The sequence below is a fragment of the Aedes albopictus genome, chromosome 2 (assembly GCF_035046485.1).
Source record: "Aedes albopictus strain Foshan chromosome 2, AalbF5, whole genome shotgun sequence".
NCBI classification, from domain to species: Eukaryota; Metazoa; Arthropoda; class Insecta; order Diptera; family Culicidae; genus Aedes; species Aedes albopictus.
This window is the reverse complement of record NC_085137.1, coordinates 127067058-127094313: the sequence shown is the minus strand read 5'-3', so window position 1 is coordinate 127094313 and position 27256 is coordinate 127067058. Positions and strand designations below refer to the sequence as shown.

The 27256-nt window shown below is 37.7% G+C and overlaps 1 protein-coding gene across 4 annotated transcripts in view; it reads right to left on the bottom strand.

Moving 5' to 3' along the window:
* The window catches only part of LOC109420026 (receptor-type tyrosine-protein phosphatase kappa), a 651236-nt gene that overhangs the window by 86024 nt on the left and 537956 nt on the right, over window positions 1-27256 (bottom strand). For all 4 annotated transcript variants that reach the window (XR_009997479.1, XR_009997481.1, XR_009997480.1 and 1 more), the window contains 4 exons: window positions 16835-16959; window positions 16503-16526; window positions 5124-5404; window positions 4678-4812 (listed from right to left, as the gene is read on the bottom strand). Coding sequence is in view for 1 of the 4 variants with exons in the window: in XM_062850369.1 (XP_062706353.1) it covers window positions 4678-4812; window positions 5124-5404; window positions 16503-16526; window positions 16835-16959 (565 nt within the window). In the remaining 3 variants the exon portion in view is untranslated. The remainder of the gene's footprint in view (window positions 1-4677; window positions 4813-5123; window positions 5405-16502; window positions 16527-16834; window positions 16960-27256) is intronic.

Here is a 27256-nt window from a genome sequence, read left to right as displayed (position 1 = left end):
ACTTCATCCAATCGCTCCCGAGAAGTAAAGCAGGGAACACTCACCTGCTAGTGCTACTAGATTTATTCTCGAAATGGACTTTACTCTTTCCAGTCAAAAAGATAAGCTCAAGCATAGTCAAGAAAATTGTTGAAGAGCACTGGTTTCGAAGATATTCGGTACCAGAAATCTTGATAAGCGATAACGCTACCAGTTTCCTTAGCAAGGAGTTTAAGGAGTTTTTAGAGCGCTACGGAGTTGTGCATTGGGCCAATTCTCGGCATCATAGCCAAGCCAACCCCGTAGAAAGATTAAACCGGACAATTCATTCTTGTATCCGGACCTATGTCAAGACGGACCAAAGAACTTGGGATCTCGGAGGTAGAACATACTCTGAACAATACCATCCACCATTCAACCGGTTTCTCGCCATACCGTATCTTATTTGGACATGAGATTATCTCCCGAGGCGAAGAGCATAGGCTCGATGTCGTCACACAAGATCCCTCAGAGAATGAGAGACAAGCGCAGAGGCTAAGGGTAGATAAAAACGTCTATGACACTGTTATGAAAAACTTGAAAAAAGCGCATGAGCGGAGCACTAACAATTACAATCTACGCTTTCGTAAACCAGCACCAGTTTATACGGTTGGTCAAAAAGTTTACCGTAAGAGCTTCGCTCAATTTTCGGCAGGAGACAACTTTAATGCAAAGCTTGGACCTGCATACATACCATGTAAAATCATTTCCAAGCGTGGGACGAGTTCCTACGAACTCGAAGATGAGTCGGGGAAGAGCTTGGGATTTTTTTCAGCGGCAGATTTGAAACCAGGGATCCCGGATGACCCCTAAAGAATAGTTTTTTTTTGTATTTCGGTAGCATATTGGATTAATTTTCACTATAATACACAAGATTAAGTAATCTATCGTAGAGTTTAATAAATAGTTAGATGACGTCATAGGTATAAGTCAAATCAATACAGTCAAAGCCACAGTCAAGGTCACAGCATAGAATCGTGAGCAAATGAAGCCCAATCGTGTCGTCAGTATAGGTCAAATCAACACAGATTCGTCGTAATATAATTCTCTCATGCTTCGTAGATCGTAATTAGCCTCATTGGAATACCACTGATAAATGACTAAAGCTTCACAATGCCCATTTTCAATTGACGCGCAGCAGATTCTTTTTAGAACTAGTTCAATCTGCGGTTACGTTTCTAGAAAATACTACTTGTATCCATCCATTCTCATCAGCCTAAAGATCACTAAAGGGAAATTTTTCGTTGAAGTCTAGGAATGGCCAAATGAAACACACGTCTATCCGTCAACCCTGATCGAATACGATTGGATAACAGCTTCATATGAAGAACTCACTGAGTCGAAGATTTTAAACTTCTTTCACTGAGTACATTGAGTGTACTGAGATATCTGGGAGAAGAAAGACTCATCAAATGATTCGAGCTAATACAATTTATCCGAATACTGCACAGGGAGCAAAGTGCAAATAATTTGGTAATTTAACAATCAGATGTTTATTATTCCGAAAGTCGAGTCGCTCGCAAAGGAGCACCTCAAACCTGAGGGTAGATAATTTGAATTTTTTTTAATAGAAAAATAAATTAAAAACTTCATTTTCAATTTATTTTTAGAGGAACGGTAGGGTAGTGTTACAGTTAAGGTCCTTTACCCTATGAGAGAGGCTCTAGCTGATAGAGAAAACGAGCGCTACCCGAACATGTGCTCAATACATAGGAGCAGTGGAACCAGGCCCTTGGCATGAATGAAATATATCGTAGCCAACATCTAACTGCCTTATACTCATACTCGTGCAAATTAAAACGAGCGTGTAATCAAAAAACGCAGTTTTTGTTTGATGTTGTGAGCCATACACGAAATCACATTCACAATGCGTGTTTGTTGGGTTGCTTTATTCAACTAATCGCATGCTCCTCTTACCGTACATTAATATTAAAGCGAGTTTGACGTGTTTTGTGATTATAACAGGTGAAAAAAATGATTCCAAAAACTGATCAACAACCCAAAATAAACGTTAAACAAAAAAATGTTGATGTTTTCGCATTTGACAGTGGGCGCTATTTATTAGCGCCCAGGACATCCTGTCTACCATGATTCCAATGCATTGATATAGGCCGTGTCAGAGGCCTGAGTGGAACTCTTCCATACTGCTATTCATCATGAGTCAGAAGTGAGATTAGTCACGAAATCCAATAGGACCAAATTATTAATACTATTATTAGAATCAGATTACTGAATTGGATTAATTTGATTGAGGAAATACTGAAAGAATAATCTGCCATTGAAGAAAATTAAAATTGTAAACCTAGACTAAGTAGAAAAAGCTAAAAGGTATCAACGAAACTCCAGATTCAAACGGTCAAATTGAACACCCATTGTAAAAATACACACACTTGGCATACTCGTCTACCCACACGAACCTGGATCGCGGAATGATGGAAAAAGGGAAAAGTGGGAAAAACGGAATCAAGAAAGGGAAATAAAAGGACATTTTGGGAAGAATAGGATTGAGGAGGTCTGCTACCGGTCCGAAGCCATCTTGAGGTTCTTTTCCACGCCAACCGCCAAAGTGGTAACCTCGCAGTCTTAAGCATAAAGCAAAGTTTTGTTAGAAATCTATAGTGGACGAGGAGTTCAAGAAGTGGAAAGAGTGTTAACTAGAAAGATTGTTAACTAGAAGGAGAATCAGGTATGGATAAAGTGTCTGGAGCCGGTAGCAGATTCCAATAACCCTCATCCTACATTTCGCGGACAGGACCCATTCGGATTATTTTGTGAAATCCATTTGGATTATTTGTACAATCCCCCGCCATCTGGAGAATCACTGAGCATCCGCCCTCTGGAACAAGCGTTCCCGTCCCGCCTTGGTAGAGCCCGGGCAAGTGAACCGAAGGAGTGACCGCACGGCCCTCTGGCCCCTCCAATCTCTCGGCCTGCAAACCTCCCCAGCTTGTGAGTCCGGTGACATAGAGCTCACCCCTGGTCGCTCGTGATTGAGAGACCCTTTTGAGGAACGATTCACCGATTATTCGTCCACGTGGTCGAGTCCCCCACACACCGCCCTTCGCCGAAGCCATCAACCACCAGCCACCGGCCAACGTAGTCCCCCCCACCAACACATACACAATTGTGAGTAGAGTGCCCGAATAAATAATAGTGTAGAGTAGGAGACCGTGCGTTTTGCTTTCTTGATCAGCGTTCCTCGTCAGAAGCCGACCCTGAGGGAGAGTGAGCACCTCTGAAGAGAGTCTTAAGGGTAACAAGTACTTATAGTAGAATTATTATAAAACTTAGTTTCATTTAATCACGTTTATTCTTCGGTAATGTTTATTAATTGAAAACAGCATTCACCAATAAATCTAACGAATGAGATAGGCACATGCCATCGCTTGTTTTGTCTTTGAAAAAGCAATACAAAAAACATACGTCCCACGCTATGAATGGCAATTGATACAAACATGATTGCTTCCTACATGTTTGAAAATACTTCCCTTATATAAGCGTAATGGCCAGTTTGTATACAAACATCAATACAAATAGCCAATATTAGCACATAGTATCAAATTGTAGCATTATTAATAGTACGTTTTATTATTTGGGACTTCAAGGCATGCTTTTGTTATGAAATATTATGATTTTCTATAGAAACCCTGATTTTTTAGGGGTTTGGCCCTTTAAAAGGGCGTAACTCAGAATTTCGTCCAACGATTATTTTCAAAATTTATCCAGAGGTGTAGGAATGATAAAGAAAGAGAATGGCGTTTCAAATTTTGTTGACAAAGGCATGATTCTGTTATGAAATATGATGTTTTTCTATAGAAACCCTGATTTTTTAGGGGTTAGGCCCTTTAAAAGGACGTAACTCAAAATTTCATCTAACGATTTTTTTAAAAGATTGTCCAGAGGTGTAGGAATGATGAAGAAAGAGAATGGCGTTTCAGGTTTTGATGGTTTATTTTTTTGATAATAACGGTAAATGAAGCACCGTGTTAACGCTCTGCCGGGTTACATACTGAAGCATTACCGCCCGCTCAGCATTTTTCTCCTCCATAATTGCTGCGTTTCTCGTCGAACAATTCGTTACGTCGATGGTGCCTTCGGCTTCTACAGCTTCTAAGATCTACAGTTCCATGTACCGAACTTCGTGAAACTCAGACGATGATCGGCTGCTCTCTATTTCTAGAACAGATACCTCCATCATAAGTTTTGGTAGGGATAGATGCTACAGAAAGCACCATTCAAGTTGTCAATACCATCAACTTCGCGAAGTACCGTTGATATGCATTATGCATTACATAGCATTCCCGTCCAATTCGCTTACTACAATGTGTAAATCCCTTTGCGCACTAAAATCAGAACTTAGATGTCGAATCTCGTTTTTAATTAAAAAGCAGAGTTTGTTCCAGCTCCCGCAGGATGTACCACGATTTGTTCGCTCAAACTTTTAGTGTGTTACTGCTGCTGCAGCTGCAGGTACAACGCAGTTGGTACACTGCACTGAAAAGTTCCCCGAAAAACTAGACAAAAAAAATCCTTACATTTTTCTGATCCACCTGTGTGGCTGCGAGTTATGTCACCCACCTCAGTTGGTACATCAGTTATCGCTTTCACGGGTGGGATTTTTTCTCTTTCCCCCTCTCTCTGTAGAGTACAAGTACTTACTTTGGTAAAATCGAAAGTTTTCGTTAGCATCACAATTGCGCTGCAGTTCTCCTGCCACACCATCCGCCAGAAATCGAGCACCGTGTCCTCGGTTGGTCCCTGGGTTACGATGTATGCATTGGGTTTCAGTAAGCTCTGTTCCGGGAAGAAAGAATAAATGATGGAATATTGATCAGAATTTTTCTACATATATATAATGCTGAAGGACGGATAGTGGGGTGGCTTGTTCTTGTAAAAAAAACAAATAATCAAAAGGCGCTAATGTGCTTTCTACTGCAAAAGAAAACGTTTTCAGTTCCATTGGTTATGGCGGTTACAACTTCAATTATTTGAAATGTTCGATGAATTTTAATAGATTAAGAATTTGCCATGTCCAACTTCGGTGAGCCACCCCAACTCCCGGAGTTCCTTCCGGATTTCTCCCTACAAACTAGCAGCGTACTCACATCGACATAGGACGCGTTGATGTAGTCGGTGTCTGGGATGTTTTCGTACTTGCCGAGCACGACCCGGTTGTAGTCGTATGGAATGCATTTGGGATTTTGGTTCTTGTGGGCATTGGCTTTGCGGGTCGCGTGCCGGCAGGTATTGGTCTCCACCTTCACAGCCGTCTGGAATTCGAGCTTGTACAGGATGGGGAACTTCCGCCGCTGCTCGCACAGTTTGCCAAAGTGCCGCAGCTCGGTCGGTTTGTCCGGCATCGTCTGCGAGAGCGGGTTCTTCTCATCTGGAAGGGAGGAAAATAGAAGAAAAAACGAAAAAAAAAAACATGCGGAAATCGCATTGAGAAATGGCATTTTTCTTTCGAGGAATATTGTGATGGCGCTTTTTCCAATAGAATTCTCTGTGTCGTCTTGATGCGCGGGGCACCACGGTTGTGCTCGAGTGAGCATTTTGTGAACGTGATTTCCCTGATGGCTTCGAAAGTGGTGGAGTTGAATTTCGTGGAATGAATTATAAGTGCATTTTAAATAGTTTGAAATGTTCGCGTTCGTGAATCACTGCGTCAAGGTTCTAAATTAAAAAAAAAATGGAATTGATTTCTTGAATAAAATCAGTTTATTCTTTAAATGGAAACATTGAAAACATATCTGGAGGAATCTCTAGAAGAATTTCAAAAGCAATTCTTGGAAAATTGAAGGAATTCATGAAATTTTTAAAAACTGGGAGGATATTCTTAAGGAATCACTAAAAGAGTTTTCAAAAAAAAAAACTTTGGAGACATTTCTTAAGAAATCCATTATTGTATTATGCGAAAAAAAATCCCCGAAATAGTAATTGAAAGAATTAAAAAAAAAATGTCTGAGAAAATCTAAAAAAAATTCTTGGAGAATCTCTATAGATATTTCTGAAGGAATCTCTAGAGGTATTTCTTAAGAAAGTTCTGTAGGAATTTCAAAAGAAAGAGGAAGAAAGAAGGATATTTTATAAAAAAAGTTGGAGAAAATTCTGAAGGAATCTTCAGAAGATTTACTGAATGTATCCAATTGAGCAGATTTGGAACTAATCTAGGTAAGGTTTTCTGAAGGAGAAATTTCTGTAAAAATCTCTTGAGGAAATTCTGAGCAATGGAGGAGATACCAGAGAAATCCCTAGATTTTTAAGAATCTCTGGTGGAATTTCTCAATAAATCTGCAGGTATTCTACAGGAAACTTTGGAGGACTTTATAGAGCAATATTGTGAAGGGCTCTACTCCATTTGGCATAACGTCGTTTGGCATAATACGAAGAACAGGCTTAGGAAATCCGTGATAAGTTCTAATAAAATTATTGGAGATATTTTTGGTAGAATCTTAAGATCAATTTCTAAAACAATGTATGGAAACTTTTCAAAGTGGATTCCTTGAAAAACTCCTAGAGGGATCTCCTAGAGCAATTTCTGAAGGAATCTTTGGATAAAACCTACAAAATAAAGGTCTTGAAAGATTTCTTGAAAACAATCTCCTAACCCTTTGGAGACGGATGAGTCACGTTAACCCATTCGAGAAAACCGACATTCACAAACGTATTCTAGACCAGCGAGACTGCATCCGGTGAGCCGAAAATGTCGCCTCTAAAGGGTTAAATGATTACTAAATGAATCCATGGACAATTTTCTGGAAGAATCTCTTGAGGAAACTCTTAAGAAATTCATGTAGGATTTTTCAAATAAATGCTTAGAAAAATTTCCGAAGGAATCCTCAGACTCATGTATGAAGAAATCTCTGGAAAATTTCCTGAAAGCCATTTTGAAAAAAAAAAAAAAAAACTGGGGATCCTTGGCCCGAGCAAAGGCGGATAACAAAATGATAACAAGTTCTGTACCTTGGTTATCATTCGTTTGATAACACTAGTTTACAGCATTTTTGAACTCGGTAAGCTGATGATCGTTTTTGGTGTAGAATCATGCCCTGAGTTCGAAAACGCGAAGGAAAAAAAATACAGTAGAGCGGAAATTTTTTCGACTTTCCATACAAGGCTGATGATTTGAAATCGATTTTTGTTCTATTTTTAAGCAAAGTCGCTCACTTCACACATCTCATTCTCCGTAATCAATGCTCCGATTGAGCTAATTTTTTTACTGTAACTCGCCTACATCTGATATGTCAAATAAACGTTGAGAAAGAATTTTTAAATTGTTTTTTTCTTGATGAAAAAAATACATTTCTTCATATATTTTTGGAAAATTTGCTAAAATTTAAGGAGATCGTCCCCAAAACTCGCCAATATCTTGAATTTAATCAATCTGACGCAAAACCTGCATTCAGATGATCGAATTGTATTATAATCAGCTTGTAATTTATGGAAAAAGATTTAAAATTGGTTGAACAAAACGCAAGATATTTGAATTTTATTAAATACCATATTTTAAAAAGTTGTATAACTCGATATTGAGCTAAAACTCAAAAACTGTTCTACTTTAAATTTTTTGAAGCACGGTTTCGAAATCAGCGCTTAATTATGCTTCAAAAACTTTGGTCGTTGACGGAAGTTCACGACTTTCGTTTTATTTTGTAAACTAGTGTAATTGAGTTTGTTATCATTTAGGTTGAACTAAGAGCCAACATAACAAAAATGATAACTCATATTTACTTCTCGAATACCAAAATGATAAGAAGTTAAGTTATCATTGAGTTCAAGTTGATAACTAATTGTGTTATACAATATTTTGTTCAACATTAAATTTAGTTATCAACATGAAAAAATACAGCTGATTGATAACTAGTTTTGTTATCAATTAGTTATCATTCAGTGCTATTTTATCGACCAAAATAGTAAAAATCTACTTTTTGTAATTACGTTGTGAAAAGTTGAACATTTCAGTTGGCTGAAGTATGCTGAAATGGCCTACTTTTCACCCCTAATGCAAGTGTGCCGAAAAGTACTACTTTTCGGCACTCTTAAGAGTGCTGAAAAGTAGCACTTTTCGACACTTTTGCTCTGCTGCACTTTTTACTTACCCCCTTGCCTTCCGTAGATTCAGCTTCTGCCTCTACATCTACTGAGCAGCTCGAATCCAAATCAGGACGATTTCAATTCGGATTCAAACTACAAATCAAGTGTAGCTGCTGAATCTGCTTTTGCTTTTTCCCATGTAGAACTGTTTGACAACGGGAGCTCGATCATTGGTGGCGCCTACTACACCAGAGCCTACCTGATCAAACGAAAAACTACGCCGACAAGCATGAGCGCGCGCACGTGATTCCTTCTAATAGATGTTTGTGTAGCTAGAAAAGATCGCACTAAATGGGTGTTTTTCGTAATTACAAAAAAACTTTGTATGCAACTCGTTGCAAAACTCGATTTTTTCAGCACTCGTCGTATTTATCCAACTCGGCAAGCCTCGTTGGATAAATGTACGACTCGTGCTGAAAAAATCATCATTTTGCAACTTGTTGCATAAATAACTATTACCGACATCTTCACCTATTGAAAAAAGTTTCATATAATTTACAACCAATGTTTTCAACTATTGCGCCCAGGCGGGTCTCGAACCCTGATCGAGTGATTGTCGGTCGCAGCCGATACCCCTATACCAACGAGACTCATTGAGAGTGAGAGTAATAAAAGGCTACGCTTTCGAACTGCAGTCGCATTGAAGGTGGAAAGCGGAATCTATTTTTAGATTCGAGGTTCATCAGACTCAGTTTTGGAAAGCTTTGAAATATGCGTATGGAAACAGATAACATATTTTGTTATCATTTAGTATTTTTGTGTTATCGCGATAGACCAAAATTATCGATAACTAAATTTGTTATCATCTGGTTATCATCAATTGAAAAAGATGATAACAAAAATAACAAATTGATAACACCGATAACACAGTTTATTATCAAAGCGATATCACTTTGTTATCCGCCTTTGCTCGGGGGAGAATTTTCTAGAGGAATCGTTGGAGGAATTTATGAGTGAACCCTTGGAAGGTTTTTCAAAGGAATCCTTTAGGATATTTTCGGAAAAATCTCTGGAACAATTTCTGAAGGAATCGTTGTTGGACTTTTTGGAAAAAATATTCGTGGGGGAATTTCTGAAGTATTTTAATCAATCTGGACAATTTTTGGAGAAATCTTTAGTAAAAAAATATTAAGAAAGCATCCGTGAAGAAATTTCTGGTTGAATTTCTAGAGGAATCCTTGGAGAAACTTTCTATTGAGAAACTTCCGAGGGAATCTCTTGAGGAATATTTGAAAGAATTCGTGAAGGAAATTAAAAAAATAATTTCTGATATTTTTTTTTGAAAAAATCTGGGGGAATTTTAAAAATCTTTGAAGATTTTCTGGAACAATCCCTGGAGAAAATTCTCAAGGAGTTCATGGATGATTTTTCAAATTATTCCGCATATAAATTTATGAAGCAATTCTTAGACTAATTTCCGAACAAATCCCTGACAAACTTCTTGAAAGCTGCTTCGAAAGAACTTCTGATGGGATCCCAGTAGGATTTTTTTTGTATAGAAATCCATGGAAGAATTTCTGACAAGATCTACGGAAAGCTTTCTAAAAAAACCGAGAAGTTTTCGGGGGAAATCCTAGAAGAATTTCTGAAGAAATCGCTTGAAGAATTCCTGAAAAAAAAAACATGAAGAAATTTCTTCAGTTTTTCATAGAACCCTTTTCTGGAAAATTTCTGGAAAAACTGCTTATATTTTGAAGTAATCTCTGAGAAAATTTCTTGATAATTCTTTAGTGAGAGCGGGTTTGTGAATGTGTGACAAGCAATGTATTAGGTATAGGAAAAACCCGTAAGGGGGGAAGGAGGTGTCGAAAATCCCCAATTTTAGCGTGACGCACTTAATGGATGCACCCTAGAAGATTTTTGAAAAAATACTTGAAGGAATTCCTGGATGTATTTTTGAAGGAATCCTTGGAGAAACTTCCGATGGAAGCTGCGGAAGAATTTCTTACGGAATTTTAAAAAGATTTGTTTAATTTTTTTTTGACATGCCTGCAAAAATTTTCAACGAAACCATTGGAGAAATTCCTGAAGGCATTCATGATGAAATTTGAAAAGAATCCATTGAAAAAAATTCGACGAGTTAATTGGAAAAAAGATCAGCAATCTGGAAGATACCCTAAAGGTATCGATTCAGGAAATTCTGAACGATTCCGTGGAAGATTTTCCAGATACAAATATACAGATGGATTTCTTAAAGATTCCCTGGTGAATTTTCCTACGGAATCCATCCAGCAATAACTAACGAAATCAATGGTAAGTTTTAACAGAATTCATGGCGAAATTTTTTGAAGATTTTTTTTTGTTTTTATTTATGAGTGTTTTAACATCACGCTACACTTTTTTTGAAGAATCTGAAGATCAGTTTCTGAAGGGAACTTTAAAGAAATTACTGAAGAATTTCATGGAGGAATTTCTATAGCTATAAAAGGAAAATGTTCAAAGAGAACACCTTTAAAAACTCCTAGAGGGATCTTCTTGAGCAATTTCTGAAGGAATATTTGGAAAAAATCTACAAAATAATTCCTGAAAGATTTCTTGTAAAAAGAATCTCTTAAATGATTACTACAGGAATCTCTGGTAAATTTTTTGGAGAATCTCTTGAGGAAACTCTTAAGAAATTCATGGAAGATTTTTCAAATAATAGCTTCGAAAAATTTCTGAAGGAATCCTTAGACTCTGGAAAAAATCCTGAAAGTCGTTTTGAAAAAAAAATCTGATGGAATCTCTGGAGAAATTTCTAAAGGAATCCATGTAGGAAATTATGAATAAGCGCTTGGGAGGTTTTCAAATGTGTCTTTTAGGAGATTTTCGGAGGAATCTTGAAGAATTTCTGAAGGAACCGTTGGAGGACTCTTTGAAAAAAAAAATATTCGTGGGGAAATTTCGGAAGTATTTTCATGAATCTTTATCTGAAAAACTTGTGGAGGATTTGCTAGTGAAAATATGAAGAAGCATTTGTGAAGAAATTCCTGGTTGAATTTTTAAAGCAATTCTTTTAGAATTTTTTGGAAGAATCTGAAAAGAAATTTCTGAAGGAAACTGTAAAGGAATTTCTGAAGAATTTCATGGAAGAAGTTCTTAAGCAATCAAAGGAAAATATTTGAAGAGGTTCTCTTGAGAAATTTCTGAGCAAACCCCTAGAAGAATATTTGAAGAAAATTGTGAAGGAAACTTACGAAATAATTCCTGAGAGATTTTTCGAAAAATCTCTTGAGGGATTACAAAAAACATTGGAAGATTTTCTGGAACAATCCCTGGAGAAAATTCTCAATTCTTGGGAGATTTTTAAAAATTTTCCTCAAAAAAAAAATTCAAACCGAATTCTTAGACTGATTTCCGAACAAATCCCTGACAAGTTTCCTGAAGGTTCTTTGAAAGATTTGTGATGGAATCCCTGGAGGATTTTCGTTAGAAATCCACGGAGGAATTTCTGATGAAATCTATAAAAGTTTTCTAAAAAAAATGAGACGTTTTCTGGTGAAATTTTTGAAAAAGTTCTGAAAAAAAAAACAGAGAAATTTCTTCAGTTTGTCAAAGAATCCTCTTCTGGAAAATTTCTGGAAAAACGCTTATAAACTTTTGGAGTAGTCCCAGAGGGAATTTCTTAATAAATCTTTGGAAGATTTATTGCAAGAAGACGTGAAGGAGTTTATGGATAAATTTGTGGAGGAATCTTTGGAGAAGCCTCCGAAAGAAACTGAGGAGGAATTCATAACGAAATTTCAAAGAGATTTGTTTAAATTACCTCAGGCTATAACTGCAAATATTTCCAATGAAATCATTGAAGAAATACCTGACGGCATTCCTGAAGCAATTTAAAAAGAATCAATGGAAAAAAATTTCGAATAAGTTTTTGAAAAAAAAAACAGCAATCTCCAGAGAAATTTCTGAAGAAGTTCACGTATGAATTCCTGAAACAATCCATGATAAAAAATCTAACGTGATCGAGAAATTTCCGAAAGAATTCCTAGAGAAGTTTCTGAAGGAATCCTTGCAGAAAATTTCCTTATGAATCCCGTAAAGATTTTTTTTAAAGAATCGCTGGAGAAATTTCTAAAAAACATTCCTGGAAGGTTTCCTAAAAAATAGATATTTTTGAAGAAATCTATGGAAGGTTTTTGAACGAAATCACTAGAAGATTTTTTGGACGAATTTTTGAGGAATTTCTGAAGTGATTCTTAGGAAAGTTATTGCAGAAATTCTTTCAGAAATATCTAATTGTCTCCATGGAGGAGTTTCTTTTTAAAGAATCTCTGGGAACTTCAGAAGAAACCGTAGAAAAACATCACACAGTCATTGGAAAATTATTTGAAGCATTACTGAAACATTATTTCTGAAGGAATCTTTGAAAAATTTTCTGAAGGACTTCCTGGAGATATTTTAAGTAAACCTACAGGAGATTTCTGAAGGAATCCCAAAAAGAGTTTTTTTCGTAGAATTTTCAGAAAGCAACTTTGAAAAGATCGGTGATTTAATTCCTGGAGAATATTTTGCAGTAATCATTGGAAAAATTTAAAATAATTGTGAATTTTTAATTTTTGGAAGGAATTTTTGAAGTAATTCGTGGAAGATTTTTCGAAAAATTCTCGAAATAGTTTATGATTCAAAGATAAAGTTCGAAAGGGTATTCTAGAGGAATCTCTACTAACGTTTCTGAAGATTCTCGACGCATTTCTGATGAAAAATCTGTTGGAGCTTCAAAAAGAACCATTGAGGAATTTCTGAAGAGATTCATAGAGGAGCTTCTTGAGCAACCCATTCGAAGTTTTCCAAAAGAATTACAGAGAAAAATTTGAAAAGAATTCTCCTCTTCTTGGCCTAACGTTTTCATTGAGACAAAGCTTGCTTAACTCAGTGTTCTACGAGCACTTCCACAGTTATAAACACAGAGTTTCTTTATCGTGTGACAGGCGCGAAGATACTCTATGCCCAAAGAAGTCAAGGGAATTTCCTTCACGAAAAGTTCCCAAACCGACCCTGAATCGAACCCGTCATCACCAGCATGGTCCTGCTGAATACCCACGCTTTTACAGCTGTGGCTATATGGGCCCCTAGAAAGGAATCAATAAAAGATTTACTGCAAGATACCACTGATCAATTTTGAAAGGAATCAAGGAAAGATTGTCTGAAAAAATCATTTGTGGGAGAGTTTCTCGAATATTTTCTAGAAAATTCCCTTGATTTTTGAAGAATCGTTGGGGAAATTTGTCGATAAATCCCTGCAGGATTTTTGTTAGGACTCCCAGGAAAAGTTTCTGTAGGAAACATTTGATGTCTTTTTAAAAAAAAAAATCATTCAAAAACTAAATTAAAAAAAATCAGGGTCGCCTAATTTTCCGGAAAACTCCAGTGGAAATCCAACACTTTCCACAAACATCACCTTCTTTGAAAAATCATAACTCAAGAACGAAGCATCGTAGACACATTTTTATTTTGTGAAATCATAAGCAAATTTTCTCAGCAATTGAAAAAATAATACAAAATGAAAATTGTTTTCCACAACATTTTCCACAGTTGAGGAAAATCGGTTGGAAAAACTATTTCGGAAGTCCGAAAAATTTTCAAAATCAATGATTCGGATTGGAACTACATAAGCTATATTCTTTGAAATTTTCAAGAAGTGGTTTTTCTCCGTTCCTGAGTTTTGACCAATTTTGTGGAAATGAAGCATCGTAGGCACAACATTTTCCACTGTTGAGGAGAATCGGTTGGAAAAATCGGAAAACTATTCAGGAAGTCCAGAAAAATTCCCAACAAAATTGGAATGAAATTTTATATGCTTTATTCTGTAAAATTTTCAAGATGTAGCTTTTCTCCGTTCCTGGGTAATGATCATTTTTGTACAAATCAATAATCAAGACCATCGAAAATCAACCAACACCTGGACAATTTCCACAAAATTGGTCATTATTCAGGAACGAAAAAAAAACACATCTTTAAAATTTCACAGAATATAGCTTATAAAATTTCCTTTCAAAAAAAATTGTTTTTGAGAATTTTTCCGGACTTCCTAAATAATTTTCCGACTTTTCCAATAATTTTTTCTCAACAGTGGAAAATATTGTGGAAACCCATTTCATTTTTTTATTTTTTTTTGGAATGCTGAGAAAATTTGTTTACGAGAAAAATTGCTTACGAAAACATTGTGTCTGCTATGCTTGGTTCTTAAGTTATGGTTTTTCAAACAAAACGGCTTATATAACACATCTGGACAATTTCCAAAAAATTGGTCATAACTCAGGAACGGAGAAAAATCACATCTTCAAAATTTCACAGAACATAGCTTATGTAGTTCCAATCAAAAACATTTTTTTTTTGAGAATTTTTCCGGACTTCCTAAATAGTTTTTTCGACTTTTCCAACCGAGTTTCTCCAACTTTGGAAGAGAATTTTCATTTTACATATTTTTTCCAATTGCTGAGAAAATTTGCTTATGATTTTACAAAATTCTCCACTGGGCCACTGGGTGTTCTTGTGTGTTGTCCGTTGTCTAATAATAGTGTAATGTTCAGTCTGTGCAGCCTCTGGCTGAAGACGGTGTGAATTGTCTTTTAAATTAAATTGTGTCTACGATGCTTCGTTCTTAAGTTATGATTTTTCGCACAGTAGGTGGTGTCTGAGGATTTCCACTGGAGTTTTCCGGAAAATAAGGCGAACCAAATTTTTTTCAATTTAGTTTTTGTTCAACCCTACCTGTGAAAAAAAAAAATCATTTAATTCTGAGAATCTTCGTACCAATTTGTACGATAATAAAAAATCCCCAAATACTTCCTAGTATTTTCTTGAAACCAACTAAAGGGGTACGAAATTTTGAATGGTCCAATAGAAAATTAGCAGAGAAGTTTAACAAGTATCCGAACCCTTACGGGTGCTTAATGACAAGGTATTTGGAGCACATAGCTCACATTTTTCTAGAGGACCGATTTAAAGAACCGTTCAACGGATATGTCTGAAAATGCCAAACAGTCATTGTCAACATCGAATTGCATTTTCAGCCAAATCCGTTTAACGGTTCTTGAAAACGGTGCTCTCAAAAATGTGAACTATGTGCTCCATCTACGTTGTCCTAAACAAGAAATTTGAAATTTGTGTCCGTGCTTTAACATAAACAAAGACTAAAATACCTTTGTTAGGGTAATTCAATTCAAACTGCTATTTTAATTATTATAATAAAATATATGACTTTTTTACAGTGTATACATTTTTCATCTAGTTCCCTTAATTGTTTAAAATACTGCCTTAGCCATCTCATCAAACGGGCAAACCGTTTATAAGATATATGTTTTGAATATTTTCAATGATTTTTTTGCTTGAGCCCTTCTTAAAAGTAAGAGTAGAGTCAAAATGACCAACTGATTACACTAGTTTACAGCATTTTTGAACTCGGTAAGCTAATGATCGTTTTTGGTGTAGAATCATGCCCTGAGTTCTAAAACGAGAAGGAAAAAAATTACTGTAGAGCGGAATTTTTTTCGACTTTCCGTACAAGGCTGATGATTTGAAATCGATTTTTGTTCTATTTTTAAGCAAAGTCGCTCACTTCACACATCTCATTCTCCGTAATCAATGTTCCGATTGAGCTGATTTTTTTTACTGTAACTCGCCTACATATAATATATCAAATAAACGTCGAGAAAGAATTTTTAAATTGTTTATTTCTTATTGAAAAAAAATACAGCATTCTTCACATATTTTTTGGAAATTTTGCTTAAATTTAAGGAGATTGACCCTAAAACTCGTCAATATCTTGAAATTCATCAATCTGACACAAAACCTGCTTTCAGATGATCGAATGGTATTATGTTCAGCTTTTAATTTATGGAAAAGATTTAGAATTGGTTGAACAAAACGCAAGATATTTGAATTTTAGTAAATTTCCTATTTAAAAAAGTTGTAAAACTCGATATTGAGCTTAAACTCAAAAACTGTTCTACTTAAAATTTTTGGAAGCACTGTTTCGAAATCAGCGCTAAATTGTGCTTCAAAAATTTAGGTAGTTGACAGAAGTTCACGACTTTCGTTTTATTTTATAAACTAGTGTTACACAAATTGTTCTTTTTTGGCCATAAAAAGTGTTTGCGCAACTCATATAAAAAACAATCATCGAATTGAAATGGAACTGCTCACAACTAAATGCTTGATATGGCGACCGTAACAAGATTTTTCAGTTCTTCTATTTACATATCAACAACTTTAAAATTACAGTGGAATAGGGTTCAATTCAAACACTGTTTCATGTTTTCTGATACAACTTATTTTATTCAACTTGTTAATGACTAAACCTATAACGCTTGGGGACCTTCCTTTCTTTGGGAGAAAAACACCAAGACGACAGAGAAGCCCTACTAGAAAAAATACCATTTTCATCCACTATCAACAACAACACTCACCTCTGGCTGATAATTTAACTTTGTCTGGCAGTGTCAGTCCCGTCCGATGCAGTGAAATTAACAAACGAAAAAAAAAAGACAAGAAAACTTCATTAGAAACATTATAATCTTACCGGGTGGGGAGCAACGAAGAAAACGATGGCTGCCAATGCAAATCAACTGCTGCTGCTGCAAGGGTACCTCTCCACAGGCAGTGCAGTATGCTGCTGCAAGCAGGGTGCCACCCAGCCCGAGCAGGTCGTTATCGATCAATCTTATCAACCACGCAAATAATGGCGCGCGCGCGTTTACTCCGGACCTCTCCGGACGAAGTGTAAATGGGCTAGACTTACCTAATGAAATTAAACCGCTATTTAACATGCTTAACTTTATTGTGTTCGGTATGGAAACTAGACTGGTGGAACTGAGTGTCTTTTTCTTCTTGGGTTTCTCCAGGTCGGCATAGCGAGAGGTGGACCTGAAAGTGGGAAGAAAACGGAGAAAAGATGCGATGTTAGACTTTTGGAATTGCTAAATCAAAGGTATATAATCTGATATATTGCGACATAGGAATTGTTTTTGGGGCCTCCAATATACGAATCAGTAGCGGTAGCCATGTGGTAACGAATCTAGCTCAAACTACTAAGCCAATAAACTTGTACACCACTTACTTCCCTGACTTTCGGGGCAGTAAGTTAATCAAACATACATTTTCGCTGATTCAATTCCAGTATATTTACACTACGGGTAGGCACCTGATGCATGGATTAGCAGCAATAAACTCTATATCGGAACAAAAGACCAATATTGCCATCCAGAATCAGGCAGGACCAACAGACGACGGCTATCGTCTCTCCCCTTTTCATCGGGATCGTTTCTACGTGATAAATAATAAATCAAATCAAAATGAGTCGCCAACCAATTCCCCTGCTATAGCTACAGCAGGCCGTAGGAAACCAAGCCGCAGCTGCTCAGGAGGATACACACACTGACTGGTGTCAATGATTGAACTTGTGCATTCGGGAGTTACCCAAGGGGCCAAGAGTGGAGTTTGCTTTTGTGATTAGCTTCATGTTGTGTACCCAGTCTGTGGAGTCTCTGCTGGCTGTGACTGGTGGGCTCAGGTGTGTTGCCGCCATCAACCATCGCTTCGTTCTGATGGTGACCGTGTGAAGTTATTCCGCAAGGATCTGGACATGTTGAATGATTGCTGCATGCGCTGGACATGTGTGGTTTGTTTGCCGATGGAACACGGGGAAAGATCGATTACCAGTGTTATTCGTTTATATATAATTTCACGAGTCACATTGTTTCCAGACGTTAATAAGGACCAAGGTAAGAATTCCTCAAATCTTCCAAAGATTAGTTGAAGAGTGAGTATGAGAATCAGTCATCATGCGAAGTCCTCGGTGAAATTCAGATAAATTTAATAGGTCATCCGAAACCCTTACGCAGTTGTGCACACCGAGATCAGGCTTCGCAGAAAAGTCGTTCTCGTTCATCGATACTGTCGTATGCTTCCTTGAAGTTGACAGGCCACGGCATTCCTGGAGGATTTGTCGTACGTTCCACTATCAACCATCCGTCAATGAATCCGGATTGATACTATGGATTTGCTCACATTCCAAATGGGGCCGATTACCTCTTCCTTCTACTTCTCCGGTAGCTGTTGGTTTTCCCAGATCCTATAGCTTTCAATCAGTGCTGGCAGGTGGTCAACTTTTTTGCACCCATCTTGTTGAGTTCAGCTGCGATACCATCCATACCAGCTGTTTTGGTTGGCTTCAGCTGGTGAATGGCATTCTCAACTTCCCTCAACGTGGGATCAGTTCCGTTCTCAACTGCACTGACGTAGGTGTTTCCTTCGATCTCCTTGCTATTTAGGTCCGCATCAAAGTGCTGCTTCCACCTTTCAACAGACGTCCGTCCATTAAGAAGTCATTATCCTTGTAGAATTCGGCTCTCGTCATGAAGCCGTTGCGGAATGGGTTGAGGTTTTTGGAGAACTTCCGTGTTTCTTGAGAACTGCACAGCAGTTCCAGTTCCTCGCACTCCACTTCTTGCAAGTGGCGTGTCTTCTCCCGAGAGAGGCCGGCATGTTGCTTCCGCTTCTGTTTGTAACGTTCCACGTTCTGCCAGATACCTTGCTGCAGTATTACCGCCAACACCTTGGCCTCCCTTGGAATTCTTCTGTCATGCGTTCCTTTGATCCCGTTCCACGCTCACGTACCCGATGGTGAATGTCATGTAACAAAGTTGTTACATAATTTTAGCAGTAGCTTTCGATAAGTTTTTTTGATAATTTTACTCAAAAGTTAGATAAAAAATCTATTTTCTACTTACGCCACGATAACTAAATGGTTTCTGCGGCAAAGCTGTATATCATGCAAAAAATGTTGCTGAAGACACTTTTTTCTATATTTTGAATTAAGCGATATATAATAAATACATCTTGCCAGTAGACAGTTATTTGAATTCTTGAGATAAAAATCAAGAAAATTTTCTCGCACTACTTTTATTCATGCTTCACTTACCCTGGCCCACCTCACTCTAAAATCATGCACTGCCTATTTAGAAAATAGATTTTCCATTCCAACTTTTGAGTAATTTTATCAAAAAAACAAAAACTATTTTTTTGGGGATTCTTCCAAGATTATGTCAAAGATTCCGTTGAGATTCATTTTTCCGAAATTCCAAGAGGTATTCCTCCTGGGATTCTTGTATTGATCCCTCTCGAAATTCCTTCTGAGATTTCTCCCGGGATTCCTCCACTGATATTTTTTTAGGTGCCTTGTCATTTAGCTGAATGCCATTTGGTCGAATGTTCGAAACGAAAATTTCCCGAGATTTTTTTGGGGATTCTTTCAGGAATTCCCTGAATGATTGCTTCAGAAGTTTCTTCTGGGACTCCTTCAGAAATCTTTCAGAGTATTTTGCCGGGAGTCCTACCGGGAATATTTTAAATTTTTTTTAGGGGTTCCTCCAGAACTCTTCCAGGGTTTTCTTCTGGGATTCCATCAGGGATTTCTCATGGGATTTTCATGGATTCCTCCATAAGTTCCACTCAGGATTAGTTCACGAAGTCCTCCCGAAATTCTTTCATTGATTCTTTCTGAGATTGTTTTAGCGATTTCTCTCGAGCGCGAACATTGTCCAGTTTTAAGATCAAACAGGCGTGCAAGGAGCTATAACATTCACCCACATCCGAAAACTTCATTGTTTATGGCCGGAATTCCTTTAGGAATTTCACCCGATATTCCTTCTGGCATTCTTCCAGCTATTCATCCCAAAATACGTTTAGAGATTCCTACGGGACTTTTTCCTGGGCTCTCTCAGAGATTCCTGCAGAGAGTTCTCCCGAGATTCTTTAACTGATTTTTCCCGGATGTCCTTCGATGATTTCTCCAGGAATCCTTACGGATGCCTCTCTAGATTTCTCCTAAGATTTTTTTAAGGATTCCTCTAGGATTCCCTCCCAGCAGTGTCTAGCAGGAACTCCTACAGGATCATTTTATGGATTTCACCTGAAATTCTTTCAAGAATTTCTGCTAGGGATCTCACTAAAATTTCTTCCAGTAATTTCCCCGGGAATTTTCCAGAGATTTCTTCCGGAATTCCTTTAACCCTTCAGGGCGTGTGCCGTTGTTAAAAATACACCACTACCAAAAACCCTCACTCGTCGTACATAGCGCGAGCGCGATGCAGTTTCAACATGAAGCAAGCACACGTCTTGAAAGATTAAGAATTCCACCCGTAATTCTTGAGGGAATTGTCCCATGATTCCTTTCGACATTCCTCCTAGAACTTTCCCCGGGATTCTTCCTGCGACCAGATTCAGGATTACTATGAGGATTACTTCATGTGGGAGGAGAGAGAAAGGGATTTCTACGATAGTGTGACGAGTCATATGTTAAGTATGGGATAATATGCTGAAAATATCAAAAATTGATAGAAAAATGCAACGTAATTTTATGAATTTTTCCTTATGAAAAGATCCTGGACCGACTGGAAATCGAACCCACACTTTTTCATCAAGGTCATACTGAATTATGTTTTAATTATGTCTTATTTGAGAGCTAAGAGATGTTTTAGAACTAGATAGGTATTCTTGTGGCAAACAGTCGTGTTATCTGGCAATCTTAGTTTCATTTTTTTTTTGTATTTTTCATCTCTTCACTTGTTAAAATTTACTAACAACATAAAATTGTTACTGTCTTTAGATGTGAAGTGCATATCGAGAACACTAGAGTGAGTGTTGAAAGATAAAATTTATCTTTTTATTTATCAATTTCGGCAGATCTTGATCAAAACCAAAGACATAAAAGTGTAGCATCTATCAATCTAGACAACTTTGCCGAAGACTACAACCCTCTAAGATGCATATAGAGACCATTAGAGCGACGTATTGAAAGATAAAATTTATCTAGATCAATTTCAGCAGATCTAGATCAAAACCAAATACATAAAAGTGTAGCATCAATCAATCTAGGCAACTTTTCTGAAGACCCCAACGCTCTAGGGTGCATATAGAGAACACTAGAGCGGCGTATTGAAGGCTAAAACTTATCTAGAACAGTTTCAGCAAATCTAGTTCAATATGTATTTGGTTTGTGTAAGTGTAACATAAATCAATCTAGACAACTTTGCCGAAGACCCCAACCCACTAGGATGCCTGACAAGAGAACTGGAGCGCTTGTTCGTTGAAAGCCGTAATTGATCGTAGCTAGGGATGCTCAAGATAGTTGTGAACATTTTGTATTACCTCTGCACTATTGCGGAAATTTTGTAAAGTTTTTCTTTCGTCGCGTAATTTACGCGCCAGGCAGTTACGTGCAGCTCCATTCCAGTTGCGCGCAGCCAATCAGGAGCAAGAAAGCAGACGACGTCGTTGCGCGCCAAAGCTACACGCAGCACGTTTCCATTGTCTGCATCCAAAACAAATCAGGCCGAACATTTCTATAGGTCCAAAATGCAGATGAGAGGCTATCTTTAAGTCTCCTCTCTTTCGATTATAACGTACTTGCATTTATAAATTTTGATTTACTACTAGCATCGGAAGGTAGATTAAACAATTCTTTTCCGATCTACACATAAAACATTGTCAAAATGTTCACTGTGACATCGTAATAATTTAAAGAGAACCGGAACAAAGAGAGCCTGTCTTTTGCAGATTGGACCTTTAGATATGTTTGTCGCCAAATATCGACGCTCCCCACCGGCTGATCGTTGGTGTTGATAACTTGCGTGGAAGGGTAAGTTAAATCCGTAACATAATTTCTGAAGTACCACAGTTAGAATTTCTGGAGGATAAATAGCTGGAGTAACCGCAGGAATTGCTTGAGGAATCCCAGCTGGCAAATCTGAAAGATTTCCTAGAATTCCGGGAGGTATTATAGAAGTAATTTCTAGAGAAATCCTAGAATCAGGAAAGCGAGGGTATCCTGATAGAAGCTGCTCTAACAAATGTCTGGAGGAATCCCAAGTAACACACTTGTCACAGAAGAGTCACGGTGGCGCAGGTTTGTGTTGCGCAGAAATCACTGTGACTTACTCTATCCGGTAAGTGTTTATTTGTTAGAAGTAAGTCACAGCAGGGATGGGAACACTCACTTGCAAAGAGTTACACTCACTTGCAGTTTTCTCAGCTCAGAAGCGTGCAATCAAGAAACGATGTATGGACGACTTTTGCCTTGTGATTTTGTATAAAACTTTGCCGAATAGAGTAGGGGTCGCACATGAACCCCAAAGTCGTGACAGAGCTGTGAAAGCGACTCAAGTGAGTTACATTCACCTCGTGGAGAGTTGCCTTCACAGCTCCCTCACGACTTCGGTATGCGTGTGCGACCCCTACTCTATTCGGCAAACTTTTAGACAAAATCACAAGGCACAAGTCGTCCATACATGGGTTTTTGATTGCACGCTTCTGAGCTGAGAAAACTGCAAGTGAGTGTAACTCTTTGCAAGTGAGTGTTCCCATCCTTGAGCCATTGTGACTTCTTCACAACAAAAACATGCGCTGTCAGGAAAAATCCCCAGAAGTATTTCTGATGGAGTCCTAAAGGGAATTGCTTGAAGAATTCCAGCTGGAATTCATGGAGGAAGGTCAATAGAAGTTCTTGTAGAAATCCCATGTGGAATTTCTGGAAGAAACTCTGGAGGAAGTCCTGGATAAATCTTTGAAAAAATCTCCGGAAGAATGACCGAAAGGATTTTTATAAAAATCCCAGGGAGATTTTCCGGAAGAACTTCCCTAGCAGAATTCCTGAAGATACCACAGTGAGAACTTTTGGAGGAATTCCATGAGAAATTCTGGAAGAAGTTGTGAAAAAAATCCAGAAATTCCTGGAAGAATCACCGAAGGAACTTCTGAAAGGATTCCAGGAAGATTTTCTTGAATCCCTGAACGAATCACAATAGAAATTTTTAGAGGAATCCCTAGAAGAATTCCGAGAAGTATCATAGTAAGAATTTCCAAAGAAATCCCAAGAGAAATCGCTGGACCAATCTCTGCAGAAATTGCTAGTATGCACAACCCCATCAGACTGCCTTCCTTAGGGAAGTTTATTGAAGAAATATCGGGAGGAATCCATAAAGGAAATCTAGAGAAATCATTGTATGAATGGATAGAGCTATTTCTAGAGGAATCCATGAAGAAGTCTATTGATTATTGTTACCAATATCCAAAACGTACAACAGGTATATAAGTAATTCCAGGTGTGCTTGAGTTTTGTTCAAATGTGCCATTAATAAATATTGGAATTATTGTGTGAAGTTTTAAATTTTATTTGACTGTCAAGGAAAAAATCTAGGGGGTGCCAGGCACCCTTGGAGTCCCCCGCTTGCTACGCCAATGACTGTAACTGGAAGTATCTTTGTTGATCTCGATGTTTGTCTAGCAATTTCAAGTCAGTCATCACAAAAGGTCCAATGACATTACCATTACTACAACATAAAAATGATAATATTTTCAAATAAACAACAGCAAGGAGAGAAACATTTACCCTTTCTTTGTATGTTGAAACACAGATATTTTTTATTCCATTTACAGTATCTATTTAAGATTGAATAGATAGCAGGCTAAATTGTATTAAGACCTTCTCGAAAGTCTTACAAGAAATGCTTTATTATGTTTTGAAATATGTTATCTAAAAGTGTTGGAAACCAACCCTAGGCGCCAACTTAGGGGGGAAAGCATAGGTTTGCTCCCCCCAATAATTGAGGATTTTTTAATTTTCCCATACAAAAAATCAGATAAAACAGGCTTTGCCCCCCCCCAATATTTTGACCAAGTTGGCGCGTCTGAAACCAACAGATCGGTATGGGGACAATGGAAAAGGTTTCTCAAGAAGGAGCATAAAATGATCATACCAGTGCTTCATCGGTCAGCCGACCAGTAGTAAGCAGATCGTAGTGCAAAACATTTTTAGAGCAGCCGGCTACTTGGGGATTCCAATCTCATCCTGGTAATAATCGCCAACAAGTCGGATTTGATGGATCGGTTACGTTGCGTTGTGAAGTTAAACTGCGTCTCATCCAGTTTCTGTCGTACTAGAAGAAACAGATGGCGCATTAACGAACTAGCTCCATCAGAACAGAAATTGAAAATTTACATAGGGTATCGCGCCACTTGGGCGGTGGCTTCTATATTCGTCTGTTTTCCACAATAAATCAGTCAATTTTGAACCTATTGACTTGAAATGTTGTACACTGGTAGATACTATACCTATCTCACCACATTCCAAAAATTGTGTCAATTGGTTCAAATTTGACTGAGTTATAGTGGAAAACAGACGAATATAGAAGCCACCGCCCAAGTGGCACGATTCCCTATAACGACGCCGTCGCACACAGGCGTAAATGGGCCAAATTCCTGGCCATAAGTCGAATTTTTTTTTTCAGGGTTTTCCAGAGTCTAATATTTTTTAAAGTTAAATGAAGTAATGCGTCATCATGTGGCAATCAATAAAATACTTTGGGATGCATATTTTTTTTTTAAGAATAAGTGCCGAAATTTGACGATTTTCTCTACTGTTTTTTTCATTTGCATCATAACTCATCAGAAGAATTTCAATTGACGAAATATTGACAATTTGAAAAAATAACTGAGGATGTAACACAGTTCTCCTGATAAGGGTGTATCATTTAAACAAAAAACTTCACCTGGTTTCATTTATTTTGCTCTCTTACAGAAGAGTTTTCAAAACCATGTTTTTTGTCAATTTTGAACCATTTTCAGCATTCAAAAAGTTTTCAGATTCTGCAGCATTCCGCGATCTGGATAAAATTACAATAAAATATAAGGCATACCCTTTGTGAATCGCAAAAGAACGGGTACCAGAAAGTACCAGACGAAAATATAAATCATTTTAAAATTTACACATTTTTGACTAGTTTTTAGTTACAAATTAGGTTTATTTTCGAAAAAGCAACTTCGTTTCGACTACTTTTTCAATGAACGGCCACTTATTCTCGGTAGATTGATCAAAGCAGAATATAAATCTGGTCTTCTATCTCTTAACAAAATGTGCCAAATAGAATTAATTTAGTAAATTTGGGCAGAAATATCCATACACCGATAAACGCCTAAATGTATGCAATGCAGTAGTAATCTAATGTACCTAGAACTGGTGTGTTCAAAATTTAAAAAAAAAAATAAAAACAACTCAAATAAAGAGCTCACTATTTGTAGCATGTAATCATATGTTGATGCACCGTTAAGAAAATATTTTCAGATAAATACCTATTGTATTTTATAGCTAAACTCATTGAGTTTTTCACTCAGTACTCCACGAACTTACTTTTATGTATAAAGTTGTGTTAAAATGACATGTTTTAATAGAAAAATCAAACTGATATATTCCACACGGCTTCTATCATCATATTCAAACTCCTAAAATTTCAATCGATGATCAATTTTTGAGTTTTGATGTGTTTTCCAGGGCACTATAAAAGTTACCCCAAAATGAAAATGTGATTCCCAAAATATCTAGAAAAAGGTACAACATTTAAACTGAGTTTAAGGGGCCGTTCAAAAATAGCGGCCCATATCCCAAATATTGTGAAGATAGAACAATTGTTCAACAAGTTTCCCAATTATGACACTTCTTAGAACTTTGCTGAAGACATAAACACGTTATCTACACTTATAAAAGAATTGAATTTCTCTCACACTTCTAGGAGAATTTCTATGAAACGAGGTGGCTCTTGTTTCCAAACAATACTTTTCATGGAAATATAATTATTTTTCAGTTCTCTGTTGTCAAATAAAAATGTTCGACGCTTCTAGCGATTTTTGGGGGTAAAAATAAACGTTGTCCTTGGAGAGGTTATAAGAAATCATTTCTAGCCTTTCCTCGGAGGCGAATGACTATTTGTTAAAACCTCGTTAATAAATAAATAATAATAATAATAAAATTTCTAGCCTTTAAGTGGATTAATATGGCTATTTATAATCCAAAATGCTTCCTCAATATCCAAATTCAATTGTATCGCTAGTACATACATAATACACCATAAAAACGTGTTAAAACTTTTTGGCCATGAATTGGACCCTGTTACACCAGTGTGCGTCGCTCCGCAGCTGAAGTCTACGTTTCGAAATACGAATTTGCTACTCAAACTTGAAATCTATACTGTTGAACACCGGTGAAACCTGGTGTGTATCAGTGGAGAATACTCAACGGCTACAGGTGTATATCCACAGATGCCGGCGGTATGTAACTCATGCAGGATTTCCTCATAATTGGATCTCGAATGTGGAGCTCCATCGTCAATATCGATCGTCAATAAGCCGATAGAGACAGAAACACAGGAATCAAAGTGGAGATAGGTGGGTTACACTCTACGCAGGGACCTTGGTATAGGAATAGAGCTTAGAGGCGGAAATGACTTCTGTAAGCATCTACTAACGAATGGTTCGACGAAGAGTGCAGAACGGTTTTGGAGGAGAAGAACGCAGCGAGGGCGGTAATGCTGCAGCAAGGGACCCAACAGAACGTGAAACGTTACAAACAGAAGCGGAAACTGCAGACTCGCCTCTTTCAGGAGAAAAAGCGCCGCCTTGAAGAAGCGGAGTGTGAAGAAATGGAACTGCTGTGCCGTTTCCAAGAAACACAGAAGTTCTATCAGAAGCTCGGCTTCGTGCCGCGAGCCAAAATATGCAGGGATAAAGACGGAGGCCTCTTGACGGACGGACGTGAGGTAATCGAAAGGTGGAAGTAGCACTTCGATCAGCACCTGAATGGCGTGGCGAACTTAGGCACAGGAGACCATGGCAGCGGAAGAAACAACTACGCCAGAGCAGCGGAGGACGGAAATAAACCAACTCCCACGCTGAGGAAAGTTAAGGATGCCATTCACCAGCTTAAAACCCATAAAGCAGCTGGTAAGGATGATATCGCAGCTGAACTCATCAAGATGGGCCCAGAAAAGTTGGCCACCTGTCTGCATCGGTTGATAGCAGGGTTCGTAATTTTCGTTTCAGCGATACGAAATATGGCTATTCTCATGGCGGCGGGAGAGCTTATTTTCACAATTTTGCTTGAGGAACACTTTTCCCCTCCAGCACTTCTTTCGAGAGTAGCGATTCATGATAACTGAAAATCGCTTCAACCTGCAGATAATTTCTTTTCGTTCTGTTAAATTTTCTCTCACCCAATTTTCACGAAAATCTTTTAAAAGCAGATTAACAAAAATTGTGCCCGCGACGGGATTCGAACCTGGAACATTCCTAAAATATACGCGACACGCGCACTCTATCCACACCACCACACCAA